Raw genomic sequence first — 20,263 nt, 5'->3', positions numbered from 1 at the left:
GGCGGTGCTGTGGGTTGCACCACAGAAGCCTCTGTTCTGCAGGGTCAGAAGACCAACAGTCGTAAGATTGAATCCACACGACGGAGTGAGCTCCTGTTGCTTGCCCCAGCTCCTGCCAACCTAGCGGTTTGAAAGCATGCAAATGCAAGTAGATAAATAGGTGCCACCACGGTGGGAAGGTAACGGCGTTCCGTGTCTAAGTCGCACTGGCCACGGAAACTGTCTTTGGACAAACGCTGGCTCTATGGCTTGGAAACGGAAACGAGCACTGTGTCCTAGAGTCGGACATGACTGGATTAAATGTCAATGGGAACCTTTACCTTTACCTATGCTGTGAAAAATGAATTTGAAAGAATAAAAAGGAAACTGAGAAACAGCCAATTGCAACTGAAAATAGAAAACCCATCATTATCATAAATTAAATAGGTGTGGTGGGCTGAAAGATCTATTAAAATGATCTGCCTTCAAAGCAAAGGAATCAAATAATTGACATTTCTGTGGTCAATTCTGAAATTTTAAAATAATCTTTCAAAAATCAGGTCAGCATCTACAATAATAGTAATAGTAATCTTAGAACTGCAGAGCTGGAAGGGACCCTACGAGTCATCAGGTCCAGTCCCTGTCAAAGAGGCACAGTGGGGCACCAGACTCCCAATCTCTACACCATTGAGCTATCTAGAAGGTTGGAGAAATTAACTACTATGTCCCCTGATAATCCTAGCTAACAGATCCAGATTGGCTTGGTAATGGTCAGAGGAGCTGTGGGCCATAAGCAATAAGTACAGGGAAAAATAATAGATGTGGCCAGGATTCATGGAGAAGTGTGAAACATTCCCTCTGTATGTGTGTTAGAGCCCTGTACTCTCTCCTCTCTTTGGAGCTATTCAGATTCAGAGACTTTGTTGTTTAGTCATTAAGTCATGTCCGGCTCTTCGTGACCCCATGGACCAGAGCACGCCAGGCCCTCCTGTCTTCCACTGCCTCCCGGAGTTGGGTCAAATTCATGTTGGTTGCTTCGATGACACTGTCCATCCATCTCGTCTTCTGTCACCCCCTTCTCCTCTTGCGTTCACACTTTCCCAACATCAAGGTCTTTTCCAGGGAGTCTTCTCTTCTCATGAGATGGCCAAAGTATTGGAGCCTCAGCTTCAGGATCTGTTCTTCCAGTGAGCACTCAGACTTGATTTCCTTCAAAATGGATAGGTTTGTTGTCTTTGCAGTCCAAGGGACTCTCAAGATTCTCCTCCAGCACCACAATTCAAAAGCATCAATTCTTGGGCAGTTCAGAGACTAGCTAAATGCATACAGTTAATGGTGAAAGTTTCTCTGCAGGAAAACAGTGTTTACCCAAAAGAGCTAGTCGCAGGTCCTTTACTAAAAAATAATATTCCTGTAGATCAACTATATTGGACAATTAATGGTCATTCTCCAATATTACTTTTGTGGCTAAGTTGTTGGAGCATGTTGTGCTATATCAGTTTCAAAGATTCCTGAATGAGATGGATTATGTTGATCCAATTTCGTCTGATTTTAGACCTGGCTTTGGCATGGAAATGTCTTTGGTTGTTGTGATAGATGGTCAGCACTAGGATACGTGTCCCTGCTGAATCTCTGGCTGACTTGTGATACCATTGCCAATGACATCCAGGCTCCTTCTCTGGAACTGGCCTTAATGGCACTGTTCTGTAGTGGAACTGGCCTCTCCTTATAGGATGAATTCAGAAAGTCTTTCTGAAGGTTTCCTTCAGGCAACTGAACTGTGACATTTTCCAGGGTTCTGTCTTGGGTTCCACATTATTGAAGACATATGTGAAACACCTTGGATAATATATATTTATAATTAAAACTGATTACTCCATCACCCTTGCTATATTATGTAATCTAAATGAAGAACTCTTATGAATTCAAAAATACTACACAAACATCTCTTAATAATTGAACTCAGAGGCAGATCTACTATGAAACTAATGAAGTTTAAATTTCAGTGCCCCTAATAGTCTTAATGACAAAAAATGTGGTGAGTTGTCGTGGAATTACATCATTGAAGAAGATAACAGTAGCTACCCTGACCTCATTGCCGGTTGCCACTGCTCCCATAACAGTCCGGACATCGTGACATCAAAATGTAGGTCCGCCACTGATTGATCTGTTGTGATTTTTCCTTTGTTTAGCAAGGCAAACATGCAGCTGCACAAGTAAGCTACATTAAGGCAAGACTGGTGGGTTCCATACAGTGAATCAATAATGCAGGCTGCTCCTGTGACCTAAATCTATGGCAAGTGTCCAGGTGCTGGGCTAGACCCTTAGAATTCTCTTCCTGAGATCCTCTTTCAGAATGCCCTTAAAGGGAGCAGAGTGCCAACCTCTGCACTTAAAATTGTCAGGAGATTGGGTGATCGTGGTGATTGGCGTGTTTTTGTTGTTGGTGTATTGTTGTGGTAAGGGGAGAAATGATCTGTCACTGTGAGTGATGGGTGTTGTTAGCTGGTCTTTTGTGTGCAGTGATCACCAGTCCTTGTGGCTGGGTAGAGTTTGTAAACCATTTGCAGGCTGTATTTTTCAGTACTGGGAGCCAGGCTTTGTTGAGTTTTAGACTTTCTTCTTTTTTGCTGAAGCTCTGCTGGTGTTTGTGGATTTCAGTGGCTTCCCTGTGCAGTCTCACTTAATGACTGCTGGTGTTGTCCAGTACTTCTGTGTTTTGAAATAAAATTTCATGTCCAGCTTGTTTCAGGGCATGTTCAGCTGTTTGTTTGTTTGCCCATTTTTTTCCTGCCTCTCTCCCACCAGCCTGCTCCTGACAATCAATTTTACTATGGCAACGTATACGCACTGGAATGTTATTATTTCAAGGTGCAACAATATCTGAAGGAAAATACTGGTGATCAACCACCACATGAAGCTCTTTTTAGATGGGTGTGTATGTACATTTAAAGCAGCCATTCTCAACAGAGGCCATATAGGACCCCCCAGGAGCTCTGGCAAATTTGAAGGGGGGCACACACTGGAAACCATTCTTCACACACCTCCTTATAAAGTTCAGTAAACAACTTATACAATAGTGATTCAGTCTATCTAGTCTGGCTACTGTGAGATACAGGAAACCGGACTAGATGGGCCTTTGGCCTGATCCAGCAGGGGTCTTCTTATGTTCTACATTTTTAATAATAATAAATATTTATTACGGTCATTGACCAGCAAAAGTAAGAGTAAGATACATTTTTTTAAATTAGGAGACATAAAAACAATATAAAAGCATTATGTTCTACATTTCTTGCATATTGTGTTTATGGTCGAGGCAAAAAAAAAACGATTGAAAATGGCTGATTTAAAGTATACCCCCCCCCCAAAAAAAGAACTATATGTATGTAAAATATTTTATTACATCACCAGTTACAGAAACTTCTCTCACTTTTTCAGTTTGGGCTCTTCCAGTATTCAAAAACATTGCTTTCAAGAACAATTCTATAGCCTCAAAGCCTGTTTTGTGTATTTCATTAAACAATCAATGCAGCCCAAACATGACTCCACCACAGTGGTATCAGCCAGTCCAGTTGGGACATGTTTATCTGGACTTCAAAGACCTAATCTTACAGGGTTTAATTTACATGGTTTGACAATCCATGATCGTTTTGCAGAACCATGAATTATCTCAAACTGTAACTCAAAATGTTGCAACTGCCTAAAGCAAAACTTGAAGTAAATTTGGAAATGGGCTGCTCAGACAAAATAAGTGAGATAGTTCAAAGGATGGTTAATTGCAAGGTGAATTTTCAAAGGGAATTTGTGCATGTGGAATGATTATTTCCTATCTTACTTGACGCAGTCTTGCTATATCTGTTATTCCTGTTGTTTTTCATACTCCCATGCCAATACTATGAACATCTCTGTGTACAATAACTATTTTGAAGTGAAATGGACACAACTAAGTCATGTGTGTTCTATGTTTATTCCTGAAGGTTTTAATTTTTTGTGTTTTTTGGGTTTTTTTGTTTAGAAGGTTACAATATGTTTCACAAAATTATTACAGATAACACATTAAAAAACTAGTTTAGGAAACATGCCTTTCTTTCCTTAGTAATTATGCTAGAATGGTTCCACTGTGTAATTTTCAATTATATATGCAATCTTCTTTCATCTAAACCTCTAGAGACTTACAGATACTGACATGAGGCAATGCAACAGGCAAAACCAAGGGATCTAGAAATTTACTGCTCTACTCTGAAGTTTTCAGATTATTTTCTATATGTCCTATTTAGATTTTGGATTATGCAAAAATAGTAATGAAAGCAATTTACAAGAAAGCGAAGCAACAACCATGAAACAATGCATCATGCAAAAAGGACAACGTTCTCATTATAATTTCTTCTTCAGTTCAGGGGTGTTATGATAGCACAGAATGAAATTATTGCATCGGTAAAATCCCCAGCCATTAGGCAGGAGCATGTTGCTGATTAGGGGTGTGCCTCTGATATTGTGTGGCAGAGTGAATCAACATTCCATAAGGCAATTCTTAAAATGGGGGCAGCCCTAACAAAAATTTATAACTTTTAATCTGGGCTTCGGAACAACACCAAATTTGGCAGAGCTGTAGCAGACAGTCTGTGTTTGCTCTGTGCTACATTTGGGGATGTTTGTGCAAAGGAGTTATAAGTAATGATTTTTAAAAAAATGTATAACTGTTCCTCACAATTCATAAGTAAATGACCTCAAGCTGTCCCAGATTTAAAATAACCCACACAAATGGAGATAACCAATCTTGCATATCTTGAAAGACATTTGTTTGCCCCTCCCCCTGCTTTTCTTTTTTTGGAAAGAATCCAGTTTGTAGGGGTTGAAACTTTATGCTGAACCTCCTGATGTATATCCGCTCAGTTGTCTCCCTTTGGAATCTATCGTCAAATTTCCTTTGTTCTGGAACTGCAACTCTGAATCAAGAAAAGAGTGTCCAGGAAGGGTGAAGGGTTTAACCACTGCTTTCTGGGCCTGTTTGTCTCTGATATCTATATTTCTATTTCTGATATCAGAAACAGTTATTTAAATTGTTTGTGTGGTGTAGTGGATAGAGTGATGGATCAGCCAGGAAAATGCACTGGAGGTGTGGTGCTGGTAAAACCATTCTTTCAATATCTCAGTTGCCTTGAAATCCCTATTAGGGCTGCTATAGGGTGCAAGAAATTACACTGGTACATGAATGAGTTAATAACTGAAGTCTTGCTAATGTACCTTAATGCCACATAGGACTGATGATGTTGCCAAGAAGAGTGATTTTTTTTCATAAATGAAAGGGTACCAGCTTCAAAATATTTGAGACTCCCTTGTAATCCAATTCATTGCTGTGAAGCCATGAGGACTGCAGGATGGTAGGAGGATGTCTTTTGTTACTAAATCTCCACCACCAGAATGATTTCACAGGCTAGACAAATGCCTCCTCTCCATTTTCTGAATCGTTCCAGAATCTGAAGCATACACATAATTTGAATGACTTCTAATGTCTACAGTTTATAAAAGCCACACTGGAATAAGCTCTGAAAATTTAACGTAACTTTATTTCCCATACCACATGTCAAGAAGATCACTACTTAAATTAAAATAAAATAACAAATGTGTTCCTATGGTGGTCATCTTCCTGTCTTATGTGGAACCTTTGGGGACCAGTTTAGCTATTTCTGCTCTACTATTTTCTTTGCTCTCTGATTTCATCTTTGGAATATTTATGAATCAATATGAAACTCTTACTGTGATAGCCACCATTGGGTATCTGTCCTATATTGTCCTTATCTTGCTTCTGCTGTTTCCTTAGTATCTTACTATTCATCAGCCAGCCTAAGAAAGTAACATATCTCTTCCCATAACTTTTGGCATGATCTTCTCAGTGGCTGTTTCTTGTGTGCTGACAAAAACTATTATAATAGTTCTGGCTTCTTTGACTACCAGGCCAGGAGTGCATGAAGGAAAAAGCAGACAACTCCATTGTTATTTTTGTTCCCTTATTCAAGTGAGCATTTGTATTGTATGTTTGGCTTCCTCTCCCCCTTTCCCAGATACTGACAAGAACTCAATTACTAGAGAAATTGTACTTCAATGCAATGTAGGTTCTGTGATTATGTTTCATTTAGCTCTGAGTTAAATGGGCTTCCTAGCCTTTGTGAGTTTCATGGATACTTTCCAGGCTAGAAAGATACAGAACAGTTTCATTGAAGCGAAGTTCATCATTTCCAGCATATTGAACCTCCTCAGTGTTTGATTATCCTTTGTTTCAATATACTTGAGCATCATAGGGAAATATATGGTAGCTGTGGAGATCTTTTCTATCTTTGCATCCATTGCTGGGCTGCTAGGTTATATCTTCTTATCAAAATGCTACAGTCATGTTCTGAGACCAGAATGGACCAGAAGAGGCAATCTAACCAAGAGAAGAAAATAAAACATAGAATTATTGCCATTTAGCCCTCCTTAAGCACAGACATTTTGCCCTAGACCCAAATTATACAGTAGCCTCAAAGAATAAAGTTCTGCCAAATATATTTTTAAACATAACAAATGATTAACTGAAAGAATTGGACAGATTTGAGTTTAGAAGGGCTCTTAAATTAGCACCAAGTATCATTAACCAATGTATTCTCGAAGGCTTTCATGGCCAGGATCTGATGGTTGTCGTGGTTTTTCGGGCTCTTTGGTCGTGTACATCCATAACAAAAACACACTAATCACCATCATCACCCTATCTCCTGAAAAGAACAAAAGCTGTTCCCACACCTATAAATACTCAACCACCCAACAAACAGCAACAGAGCGCGGACAGAGTTCCTACTCTTGTTCCTCTGAAGATGCCGGTCACAGAGACTGGTGAAACGTAAGGAAGAACAAACTTCAGAACACGGCCAAAGAGATCGAAAAACCTACAACTATCATTAGCCAACTTTGTCTGCTTCAAGGAAGATGTTCACCAGTTACAAAATTCTTCAAAGTGTAGACAATTCCTACAGATCATCTATTCCTCCATTAACTGGAAGTTCTATGCTGTCGGCATTCTGATTTTGTGATGGAACTGTTGTAGATCTGCCCTTATGAGTTTCTTTATTTAGAGCTACAAATACCTGTAATTTACTCTACAGACTCAGCTCTGTTGGTATAAAACCTCCTGTGCAGCTTGCTCAAGACCACACAGGCTGCCTCTGCTCACAGAAGGCATAGTGGAGGCTTGAACTCCCAACCTGTGGCTCCACAGCTAGATGCCTAAGCCACTGAGCTATCCACTTGAACCCATCTTGAAACAGACATTGATACTGTCTGATTGGCACTTGTTTCCCTTTCCCAGACATGGACATTAGTAACGTCACTGAAAATAATATAATGCTTTATTGTGTCCTGGATTACATTTGTTTCCCACTTGTGGCTTTCCAGGACAGAAAGTCATTTGGCAATTTTAAGGAAGCCATATTCCAGAATGAGGTTCTTTTGCGATATTTGATTGTGATGTCTTAAACTAAACAAAAAGCAATGACTTAACAAAAGAGAAGAGACCCTTCTATTGTTTTCTAATGATCTACCATATGCGGATACTCTGTAACCATAAGGCAAGGCCTGAATTGTAGAGCAGTTTCTAACTCACCAGTGCTTTTAGAATGGTTCAAATGGGTTGCTGGAGCAATAAAGTGCTTCAATTTTAAAATAATGTGGCATAGACCTAATGCACATTATTCTTAACACATCACAAAGCAGCCTTAGCCATGTGAGAAAGCCCTTCATCTGCTACAAGATCGATCAAAGTGCTTCAAATGCTGCTTCTCATGTATCCCCACTGTTATCATTTATGCCTTCATTACTATGAAAGTACAGCAAATCTAGATATGGCCATTTTTAAGTGTGTTTGGGATACCAAACATCTTCCTCAATCTGAAAGATTCACAATATAGACTGTGTTTTAATCATTATCCAGCTGAATGAATGTGATGGTTATACACATAAAAGATAGCCCCAGGACTAGATTTACCGGATTTTCATAAATGAGACTCATCTCATTTTCAAATACTTTTAGCTATAAAATGCAAAAAGAGCTTTCCTGAATATGCACATTTCTCTGATTAAGGAAACGTGTAGGGTGATCAATAGCGGTAGAATATATTCTATTCTGTTCTGTTCTATTCAATACTATCCCCTATAGCGATCAATTTAGCAATCCAGTTGACAGAATAAAAGTAGCATGGCTTTATTTATTTATTTATTTATTTATTTATTTATTTATTTATTTAGTTAGTTAGTTAGTTAGTTAGTTAGTTAGTTAGTTAGTTAGTTAGTTATTTTCCAACCCCATAGTGAATACGAACTCTCTGAACAGTGAACGGCCTTCCAGGATATTATATTATAAGCAATAGCAGCAAAAACTGCAATAAAACATATTAATAATTAACGAATAGTAAGGTGTACTAATAAAGAAACTAACATCCTCTGCTGAAATGAAGATAATTGAACTTGAATACAGTACTTGTACACTCTTGCTCTTCTGCTCATTCCTTCTTCAACTTTTTGAGTGTTCATTTTAACTTTGGAAGTGAGCACTGTGTTGTGAAGGTATGTTATTGGTCAGTGTGGTTATCACTCATTGTTTGTTAATTTTCAAGTGCTGTCTCTCAACTAAACATGGAGAAGATTTTCCAAATGGCAAGAGGTATTCAACAATGGACCAAATTAGATAACAAGTGGGTGGACTCTCCTTCATTGCAAGTTCTTAACTGAGGGTGGGTGAAATTGGGGATGTTGTAGTGGGTATTTCCTGCATCAGTAGGAAGTTGGCCTGGATAAGCTCCCTTCTGGCTCTGTAATTTTATGCTTCTGTGGTTTTTCTTCTCCTTTCTGCTTCCTGTATCTCTTTAACATTTTTTTCCCACATGAGTTCTGGCATTTCTGTTGACTTCATCAACAGAAGGAAAATAATTCAAATATGTTCAAACCTAGGTTTCTCAAAAAAAATTCTGGGCAGATGGAGAGATGCACTTTGATTTAAGAGCACCACAGTAGCCTTTAAATCCTTGGATGCTGCTCTGCACACATAGTGTATTCCATTTATATCTCATATAGGAAAAACATTATTCTTGTTCTTTGGGAAAATGCACAGGCCGGGAAGATAAACATAAATACAGAGATATTCATTAACAATATCATCCATTAGGAAAAATGTGAAATCAGATCAACATGCTGCAACATAATGGACTTAAATTTCTAGTCCAGAATCACAGTGGCATTTTATACTTGCTTAAGAGAAATCATGTCAGTTACCATGGCAACAAAGTATTATATGTGTGCCTAGATGCAGGGTCAGATGGCCTAGCTTTTATTTCATTTTTAAAATTCTTTTTTCTAGTGCTGCTGGTGTAAAAACCCCTAGTATTTTCAATCTAGTGCTGTAGATGATTGATTGATTGATTGATTGATTGATTGATTGATTGATTGATTGATTGATTGATTGATTTTGCTCACACTATGGCAAAGCTTCATACTATGAAGTGCAATGAACAAAAATTAAAAGAGTTGGCAACCCTAGACAACATGTTTTTTCTTACCATGAAATGTTCAGGCAAAGTGCTGCTAACAGCCCGGTTTCTTAAGAGACTATTGATAACAACTTGGCATTGTCAACTATACAGCATATAATTCTCTGACTAATAATCCTTATTATATGGCTTTTGATACGCCCCTCTTAGAGATTGTAAGCATCACAACCAGGCAATAATCAAGCGCGCATAGGCTTAAAAACCCCTGTCCTCTGAAGATGCCAGCCATAGAGACTGGCGAAACATTAGGAAGAAAAACCTTCAGAACGCGGCCAAACAGCCTGAAAAACCTACAACCACCATCTTAAAAGCTTTCTTTGATCTTCAGAACCATGAACCATGAAGGGAGGTCTCCATTACTCTCATTCTTAATGACCTTTGCTCAGTTCATCTGTGGGGAGGATGCTAATAACTTTGTGTATTGATGCAAGAGCATCAACTGGCTTTTGGAACATGTTGTTTCAAGGACAGCACTTTTACTGATATGGTGTGAAAGGAAAATTTAAGATGTGCTTCTGCAGGACACCTGACAAAAGCAGGATGGTGCTATTGCAAATTCTTCTACTTTTGCTGCAGATACCTCAACCTGAAGCCCAGAAGGACACCACCAAATGTCGCATTCTAGATATTGTCCATACTCCTCATAGGTATTATAAGGCTGGTGACCTCTTGATTGGTGGAACTGCCTCTGTGATGACTGTATTTTTGGATCAGTTTTCCTTCCTCAACTATCCTGCTCATTATACAGACTTCCCCATGTAAGAAAGCTTTTCTGTGCACTTTTATTTAAGAAAGCTACTTTATACATCAATCAGATGCATGCATGTTTGGAAGTAAATCTGACTGAACTCAGTGGCATTTACTTGTAAATAAACCTGCATACTAATTATCCAGTGTGGAGTTGTGGATAGAGTGATGGACTAAGACTGCAGAGCCCTGGATTCAAATCCCTAACCAACCATGAAAGCTCACTGCAGTGTATCGACCTGGTAAAATCAACCCTTAAATATTTCACTTACCTTGAAGACCCTGTTAGGGTCTCTGTAATATTCTGACTTGACAGCACATAACAACAAATATGCTTACCACTGAAATGTAATTTCCACCATTCTTCATACTATCTTATGCTTTGATTTTTCCTCTCCTTTTTAGTCATATATTTTCCTTTTAATTTTTGCATTTTACTATTTCTCCGACACATTCAATGTCTCCATGACTGTAATTATTTCCTTCCGTATCTCCTATTATGCCTTCGTCTGTTATGAACTTCTCTGTTGTTGTTGCTGCTGCTGTTACTTACTTTTAAGATTTCTAAATTACTGTGTTACCATCTGTGTCATTCTAAGTCGCACTCTTATCATTTTGCAAGCATCCATTATCACATAAACACCTATGGCTTTTGCAAACACAAGATAACTACACTTATGCTAGTACTAGGGTTACCCTTCAAACACCAGTAAGATTATTTTAGTGGTGGCTGCAATATCACTATTATTTTACTGGTGGCTCCAATATCACTATTCAGCACTGTATTTTTAAAATCACTCACTGCTCTCCCTCTATCTCAATGCATGTTCTTTCTTATGAACATTATCTCCAGTGATGCATATTAGAAGAAATCAAAGAAAGATCAGGCTGAATCTGTTTGGTATTTCCTCTTTCTTTTGAAACTTTTTTCTTGGAGAAGGTGAGTAGCTAAGCACTACTGTACAAAAGGATGTGATGTTATTCAAACAGCACTTGGATTCATTGTGGGAATGGTGCTGCAGCAATTCAGAAGAGTAGAACTTAATAAAAAGGATGGAGATAAGCAAAACAATATACAGAAATGAACTATCCATTTATTTTCCTTGTGTGTTTTTATGAGTCTGCTGTCGTGATGTATTTCAAAACAAAAACTGATTTAGAAGATGTGAAGAGAACTGAACAGCTAACCATGGTATATCATCTAATCTTTCTTGTAGGGCAGTGACAAAAAATTACCAGCCTGTTCTGGCCTTGGCATTCGCTGTGGGTGAGATTAATGAAAACTCCCAGATCTTACCCAATTTGACATTGGGATTCCATATCTTTGACAACTACTTCAGTCGCAGGAGGATATATCACATTGCAATGGAATTATTCTTCACACAACGTAAATTTTTCCCCAACTACAAGTGTGGCACCCAGAATCATCTGATAGCAGTGATTGGTGGACTGGGCTCTGAAACATCCCGCTCTTTATCTGACATCTTGAACATCTACAAGCTACCTCAGGTAGAAGATGCTGCTGTAACCTGGTGTTTTCTGAGCCGCAACATAGTATTCTCCTTTTCCTTCCATTTCTAGTTATAGTGTTTTAGTTTCTAATGGTATTTAGTGGGAAATTTTGAAGTACAGCTTCTCATCATCATGACGTTCCCCATAGTCACCAACACCCTCCAATAAGGGGAGTCCAAACAGGTAGCTATATTAACAGACAATGAACAGAGCTTTCGCAAAACTAATAGCCCGTTCAAGACCAAAAACCTCTCAAATAAATTATAACAAGGGTAGCTTTCAACTTCTCTCCCAGATCCTATGAGAACTGTAACTAAACTCAGAGGGAAGAAGAGTGTGGCAGATGACATCTCAGTCCTTCGTATTCGGAAGGCGCTGAGTCTTTGATAATGAATAAGAATTCAGAGAAGTTTATTTCTGAGAGGGGGGAAATATGGATATGTATCAGATTTGATTAAAATACAAATCAAATCAGGCAGCTTTTATCTGGTCCTAGTTCTTTCGACATGAGGCAAGTTTCCTCCAGAAGAACTGGGAAGAAAAGTGGGCCTGTGTGGAACTTCATAAAGCCTTTAGATTTTGGAAACACAGATTCTTTGTTTGCAGAAATAAGTGTCTCTTTAGGTTTCATTTCTGTGAAAACATTGAGTGTGGGAGGAGGAAGGAATACGGCTGAATGACTGACAGATTGATGTGATTATCATGAGGAATGTTTTAGCTGGGGTGATATGAGGTAAAGATAATGTTTAATTTCTTTTTTTAAAAAGTATCTTATCTACTTCCTTGTGCTTTCTGATCATCGGGTATCACACAACTTTAGAGTCCATCTGGTGCTTGTGATTTAATGTGAGCTAAATTTTAATCTTTTTCTCCTTTATTGATTCTGATTTCTTTCAAATCCCTTCTTTATTTCTCTCCCCCCCCCCCCAGGAAAACACTTCATCCCAGTATTTTTTTTTCCCCCATGAAGTCTGGAAATCTCAAAACTTTCTAATTCTTTGGTGAGTAGTATAGCTTTCTCATTTGACCAAATTCTGTGAGGCAGTGGAAGACAGGAGGGCCAGGCGTGCTCTAGTCCTTGGGGTCACTAAGAGTTGGAAATGACTTAACAACTAAAAAAAAACAAATTGCTTTCTCACCCTTCTAAGAAGCAGTAGCATATCTAAAGGGGAAAAACATGTGAGCTAGGATGATACATGTAGGTTTTGAGGGTGATGCTTAAACATGTCTCAATATTTTCTCTTACAGTATAGTAAGGAGGTAAAGGGAAGGAGAGAAAGCCAGGCTAATTTACCACCCCAAATCTGTGCAAGCACTGGAAGAGATAGTGTCAGAGATTCTGCCTAAAAGCAAGTGGCACAGTCAGCATTTAGAGTTGATTGTCCCTGTCAGCCCCACTTTCAGAAACCCAGGCTTCTCAGAGCTGCTGTGGGGAACATGAGATGGAGCTAATTTGGGGTAACAGGATAGCTAGGTCCAGTAACATCACAAAGAGCCAATTAAACTGGGGAAATGTTGGAACTGGCTGACCAGCCATGCAACATGGTGGAATCCACCTTCTTGCTCCTAATGGAGCTTATAGTGCTACAGTATATTACAACCTGTTCAGAACCACATCACATAGCATAGTCTTAATATGTCCTTGATTTATTTGCTCATTTGTTGTTGTTGTTGTTTAGTCGTTAAGTTGTGTCTGACTCTTCGTGACCCCATGGAACATAGCACGCCAGGACCTCCTGTCTTCCACTGCCTCCCAGAGTTGGGTCAAATTCATGTTGGTAGGTTTGGTGACACTGTCCAACCATCTCGTCCTCTGTCTTTCCTTTCTCCTCTTGCCTTCACACTTTCCTAACATCAGGGTCTTTTCCAGGGAGATTTCTCTTCTCATGAGATGGCCAAAGTATTGAAACCTCAGCTTCAGGAACTGTCCTTCCAGTGAGCACTCAGGGTTGATTTCCTTCAGAACGGATAGGTTTGTTCTCCTTGCAGTCCAGGAGACTCTCAGGAGTCTCCTCCAGCACCAAAATTCAAAATTTGTGGTGCTCCTTAGATTGTCTATTTGTGCAACTCATACCTTAAATTTAAGAGAAAATCATTAGCCTTTATAAAATATGAAATAGAGATAGCTCAGTAGTTTATGTATCTGGCTGCAGAGCCAGAGGTTGGGAGTTCTATTCCCCGCTGTGCCTCCTTAACAAGAGCTGGACTTGATGATCCATAGGGTCCCTTCAAGCTCTGCGGTTCTAAGATGATGATGATGAATAATGGGCCACATTTGTTAAAACATCAGCCTTAGCTTCTGATTTGCTGCCGTTATGGTCTGTAGTTAAAAACTTTGGGGCCAGAGACAGAGAATGCTTCTCTGTGATTTTGATAAGAAGGTCTGTTCTTGCTCTGCAATTCTAAGATGATGATGATGATCTGTAGATTCCTTCTTGGTTTGTAAAAGAGCTGTCTTTCCACACCCACTTTTTAGTTCAGCTACGGTGATTTTGCCCCTGAGATGAGGGATAAGTCCAACCTCCTTTCTCTGTATCAGATGCTTCCGTATGATATCTATCAGTACGAGGGGATTGCCCAGCTGCTTCTACATTTCAAATGGATGTGGGTTGGTCTAATGACCATGGATAGTGAAAGTGGAGAATCTTTCCTGAGGAACATAGAGGCAATATTTCATCATTACAGCATATGTCCTGCCTTTATGGAAAAAATATTCCCATTAACTTTTTTTGATGATGTATTAAATGTGGGAGCCAGGTGGAACAAAATATTTAGAGATGTTATGGAAAGCAATGCACATGTTATTGTCATCTATGGAGATACTGAGATGATGCTAACTTTCAAAGTGTTACTGCATGAAGGAGAACCTGAGAACGAGAAGGGCTTTGGTAAAGTGTGGATTTTGACCGCCCAGTTGGATTTAATTGCAGTGTCCATGCATAGAGATTGGGACATAGAACCCTTCCATGGTGGCTTAGCCTTCACAGCTCACTCAGAAAAAGTGCCAGGATTCCAGGAATTTTTCCAGAATGCAAGGCCCTATTCGGCCAAGGGTGATGGCTTCATCCGCACATTCTGGGAACAAGCATTTAGCTGTTCATTTCTAAATTCTAATGATAATTGGGACATTGAGAAAGCCTGCACTGGGGACGAGAGACTGGGGAGTCTTCCAGCACCATACTTTGAAATGAGCATGACTGGCCACAGCTACAGTATCTACAATGCTGTGTATGCTTTGGCTAATGCTGCACATTGCAAGTATACATCCAGATCCAAATCCAGAATGATGATATTGGAGAATATGCATCCATGGCAGGTAATAATCATACAAAGATTTTGCTCAACTGCCATGACCCAATACCTCAAATCATCTAAAACATGACAGTGTGTCTCTAATTCTACCCTCCTGTTGATATTTAATTTATATGTACACTCTCGCCACCACATTTTGCAACATGAATTTTATGTGGAGATACTGTAAATGGGATAGTCTCCTCTCAGTTCAATTTTAAGAATTGACACTTATGAATAGAATTTAATAGGCAGCAGGATACAGTACTGCTTTGCATTTTTTTTGCTTCCAGCTTCCATATGAAAACCTCAAAAGGGATGCTACTATTTTTCATAAATATTCTCTGATTGCATATTTTATGATTCAGATTTGTCCAGAACAAATATTTAACTTTTTTCAGATTCATTAAAAAGTGTTACAAAGGATTTCCCACTTAACTTCTATTGTCTCTTCACTTTAGCTGCATCCTGTTCTGAGGAACCTCAAATTTAATAACAGTGCTGGAGAAACAGTGGTCTTGAATGAGAATGGAGAATTTACAATGGGGTTTGATATTACAAACCTGATTACGTTCCCTAATAACTCCTTTGTCAGAATGAACATTGGAAAGGTGAATCCTTGGGGATCTCCAGGCAATGACTTCATGATTGATGAGGATGCCATTGTATGGCCCAGGAGCTTCAACCAGGTAAGATGGAAATTCATATCCAGCACCTGTTACATAATTTGGGGGCAAATATGTAGCTACTGCTGTTTCTTTCGTTCACCTTGAAAATAGACCAGTGTCCTACATGGAGAGGGAAGGGCAACTGCATAAGTATTCTTTTTGCTCCAGAAAGCATCTTGTCATGTGTTGGTCACATTATTGGTCATGTAACCCAGTGGTCCCCAACCTTGGCCTCCAGATGTTCTTGGACTTCAACTACCAGAAATCCTGCCCAGCAGAGGTGGTGGTGAAGGCTTCTGGGAGTTATAGTCCAAAAACATCTGGAAGCCCAAGGTTGGGGAACACTGATGTAACCAATCAAACAACCAGTGTGAGATCAGACACATAAAGCAAACATGGTGGAAGTTATGCTTACATACATGCCCTTAACTTTCATTGTAAACCTCTCAAGATAATAAATATATGAATATAATAGTGAGCAAAACAATGCTTCTGAAACCAAATATGAGAATAGTGAAGCTTTTCTATTGGCACAGTAGAATATTTTATTTCATTGAAACCAGGACTTATTAACAGACTTATTGCCAATGTTGATTCTTTGTGTATCTTGAAAAGGTGGTGCCACTTTCCCTCTGTAATGACAACTGTCATCCTGGTTATCAGAAGAAAAAGAAGGAAGGGAAGCCATTTTGTTGCTATGATTGTGCACCCTGTCCAAGTGGGAAGATTTCTCAGAAACCCGGTAAAAGATAGTGTTCCTGTAGTAATTAACTGTGTTGCACATTAGAGAATTACTGGTCAAGGTTTAATTAAGATAATTCCTTGTTTGCTATTTTTATTAGTATTCACTGATTGTACAGATGCAGATCCCAACCCTGGATCAAGTTTGACCATGATTTCCAGTTGCATTCTTCTATCATGTGGCAACAGGAAAAGAAAGGACAAGATGGCTCTAAATAAGGAAACAAAAATTTCACCATTACCATAGGGACTTGCACAAGAAAGTATTCAGAAATTCTGTGAACAAGCAGAGGTCAAAATTTGTCAAAAAAAAAAAGAAGAAGCCAAAATAAGCCAGCCTTGACAATCAGTTTGTGTTAGGGTGAGAAGTTGGCAACTTGATCTCTTTTTGTGAATGGTAATGAGCACAAGAGGGGATCCTATAGACTCTCTTGACTGCTAACATGACTGTTGTCAGCATTCAGGCTGCCCACTTTTATGTTGACCTTGCCATCCTTTTTCCTGTTGGTAATATATGCACAGTGTTAAATTCCATGTTGGGTCATTTCCTGGTGTTTTTGTACCATGGATATAGAAGCAAGGTCTCATATTCTTAAACTAGATGTTTTGGAAGGATTTGTACTAACTGTGCTTTAAACATTCACAGCCATACATATTAGGAACTTATGATATGTTTGTTTCCTTAGATTCATGATAGGCCTGAAATATATCACACCTTGTTCCACAATTATTTTCTGATAATAACTGGTACAAATTACTTGATTTTTTTATTGCTCATATGAATATCTTGGTTTCAGTCAGATGATAGCCTAATTTAAGCCACATGTTCAGTTGTTGCCCATCAAAATCATTGTCCAGGAGGAAGCTGGGATGTCATCCATGTAGGATGCCCGTAATATAAGCCCTACCCCCAAAATAAGCTGTAGTTAAGCAAAACCCCATCCTCCACCATTGTGCAGCAACCAGAAGATCACATGACTATTTCAATAAATGTAGATTGTTGTACATGAAAAAAATAAAACATACTCTGAAACATGGTAGGTAGAATTCAGATTTAACATTGGGCTGTGACTTCAGTTCTATAATAATCTATGAAGTGAGGCAATGTTATTTTGTGTAGATTTGTCCTGTACGTTTGTTTAAAGTAGAAGGTCCCCCTTATCCTCACCTTGGCCTCCTTCAGTTTTGCTTCATAACATTCTACTGTATATTAAATGCAACTCAATAGAAATTAAAGAAGTGAGTTAGATAGGACTGTCACTGATGCCAGTGTGTTGGATTTTCATCTGTTAATTAGATTCTCATCCATCAGTTATCCCCTTCTCAGAATATGACAAGATTGCACATGAATTTATTCTTTCCTCAAGAGGGGTCCTCAAAGTAACCTGAGAATCTAACACAATAGCTGAAATCCTGTTGCTTACACTGTATAAGGCCAATGACATCAACATCAGGGGCAATTTTTCATAAATCATACATTTCTGACAGTTTATCCAGGTAATCTCTTTCATCATTGGGGAGCTGTTGGGGGCTCCAGGGAGTGGGAAGTTTTAAATTGTCAGAAATCTCCACCACCAGGTTGGTTTTACTGGTGGCAACAATTTTTTGCAATTAAAGACTTCTACTTTCTATCCCATGGCTCCTAAGGCTTCCCAATGATGAAAGGGATTACATGGGAACCTAGGGTCCTTTGGGAGAAAAGTCAGAAATGCTTAATTTCCAAAAAAATCACATTTGTTGCTGATGTCATCATCCTTATGCACTAAAAGCAGCAGTGGCAGCAGCACTTCAGCTGACCATATGCAACAGAGGTTCTTCAGCTAGATCTTCCAGATGTTCTTGAATGTCAGCTTCCAGAAGCCCTATCATTGGCTGTGTTAGTTGACTTTTCTATGAGCTGTATTTCACTTACACCTTGATAGCCATTAATTTATAGAATTAGCTTTAATGGCTGACATTGCAAGTAAGTAAATAAAATCATAAACAACTCTGACTGTGTAAATCTTATTTCAACAGATATGGATTCTTGTACCATGTGTCCAGAAGATCACTATCCAAACGAGGAACAGAATAAATGCATTCCAAAGACTGTTACTTTCTTAACTTATGAAGAACCTTTAGGAAGTAGTTTAGCCTTTGGTGCAGTTTCCTTTTCTTTAATCGCAGGCCTGGTGCTAGGAATACTTGTGAAATACCACAGCACTCCCATAGTCATAGCTAACAACCGACATCTTACCTACATTCTCCTCACTTCTCTCCTGTTCTGTTTTCTTTGTGCTTTGCTTTTCATTGGCCGCCCTGTTAAGGTGACATGTCTCCTCAGACAAGCTGCTTTTGTCATGGTCTTCTCAGTGGCGTTGTCATGTGTGTTGGCAAAAACCATTACAGTGGTTCTGGCTTTCGTGGCCACTAGACCAGGAAACAGCATGAGAAAATGGTTGGGGAAAAGAGTTACCAACTCTGTTATATTTCTTGGCTCCCTTATTCAAGGAGGGATTTGTATCATCTGGCTAGTGACCTTTCCACCCTTCCTGGACCGTGACATGAATTCAGTGGCTGAAGAAATTATACTGGAATGTAATGATGGGTCTAGAATAATGTTTTATTGTGCCCTGGGTTATATGAGCATCCTTGCTATTATCAGCTTCTCTGTGGCTTTCCAAGCAAGAAAATTGCCTGATACTTTCAATGAAGCCAAGATGATCACTTTCAGTATGCTGGTGTTTTCGTGTGTTTGGTTATCCTTTGTTCCAACCTATCTAAGCACTACAGGAAAATATATGGTAGCTGTGGAGATCTTTTCTATCTTAGTTTCCAGTGCTGGTCTGCTGGTTTGCATCTTTTTCCCCAAATGCTACATTATTTTGCTGAGACCACAACTGAACATAAAAGATCAGCTGATAAAGAGAAAGAAATAGAACATTTTGTGTTTTCTACTTTTCACTTATGTATATTGTTACTTCAGAACTCGAACCCTACAGTCAAGTTGCAAAACAGCTTGCTAAAAAGACTTCTACCCAAGCAGTTTTATACTGTGACACAAGGGGCAGTGCCTTTAACCTGCAAAACAAATTCACTGCCTCTCCTAAAAACCTGATGTCATTAACTGGCCCCTGCTGTGGAGAATCTATCTATCTATCTATCTATCTATCTATCTATCTATCTATCTATCTATCTATCTATCTATCTATCTATCTATCTATCTATCTATCTATCTATCTATCTATCTATCTATCTATCTATCTATCTATCTATCTATCTATCTATCTATCCATCCATCCATCCATCCATCCATCCATCCATCCATCCATCCATCCATCCATCCATCCATCCATCCATCCATCTATCCCCTATATCAGCCCACATGAACTGGAGCCTCCATTCTACATTTTCCCTTCAGCCACAGACTAAGCATCATACAGATTCCCTACACACTATATATATGTACTATCATTCACATTTCTTGCACCTTTTTCCCTCAGGTTGTCTGGAACTATTAATTGCTCATTCCCAAAAATTCCTACTTCCTTGCATGTAGAAACACTGATGACTGAAGTATAACCAATGCACATCCCAAAGTCAATAGGAATATCTAATTAATGGAAGCCCATGATCCAAAAGAGCAAGGATAACAAATGAGCAAACAAACATAATAAAGTTATATGAAACATTTGTACAACTCTTGGCCTGAATTCTGTCATTATATTTTAAGGTGATAACACTGGGCAGGGCATCCTAAGACTGCTGTGTGAG

The 20,263-nt window shown here is 39.0% G+C and overlaps 1 protein-coding gene across 1 annotated transcript; it reads left to right on the top strand.

Annotated features, from left to right (window-relative positions):
* The first annotated feature begins 11,436 nt into the window (after nt 1-11,436).
* On the top strand, nt 11,437-20,008 carry LOC110071086 (vomeronasal type-2 receptor 26). The gene has a single exon (XM_078378142.1). The coding sequence runs from the start codon at nt 18,529-18,531 to the stop codon at nt 19,426-19,428; it is 900 nt and encodes a 299-aa protein (XP_078234268.1). The 5' UTR covers nt 11,437-18,528; the 3' UTR covers nt 19,429-20,008.
* Nucleotides 20,009-20,263: the final 255 nt, after the last annotated feature.

This window comes from Pogona vitticeps, chromosome 6, assembly GCF_051106095.1.
Source record: "Pogona vitticeps strain Pit_001003342236 chromosome 6, PviZW2.1, whole genome shotgun sequence".
NCBI classification, from domain to species: domain Eukaryota; kingdom Metazoa; phylum Chordata; class Lepidosauria; order Squamata; family Agamidae; genus Pogona; species Pogona vitticeps.
The sequence above is the reverse complement of the archived record's forward strand: the minus strand, read 5'-3'. Positions and strand labels throughout refer to the sequence as shown.

Bases quoted from the DNA above. Each gene is read 5' to 3' on its own strand.
- LOC110071086 (XM_078378142.1), top strand. From the start codon at position 18,529: ATGGATTCTTGTACCATGTGTCCAGAAGATCACTATCCAAACGAGGAA.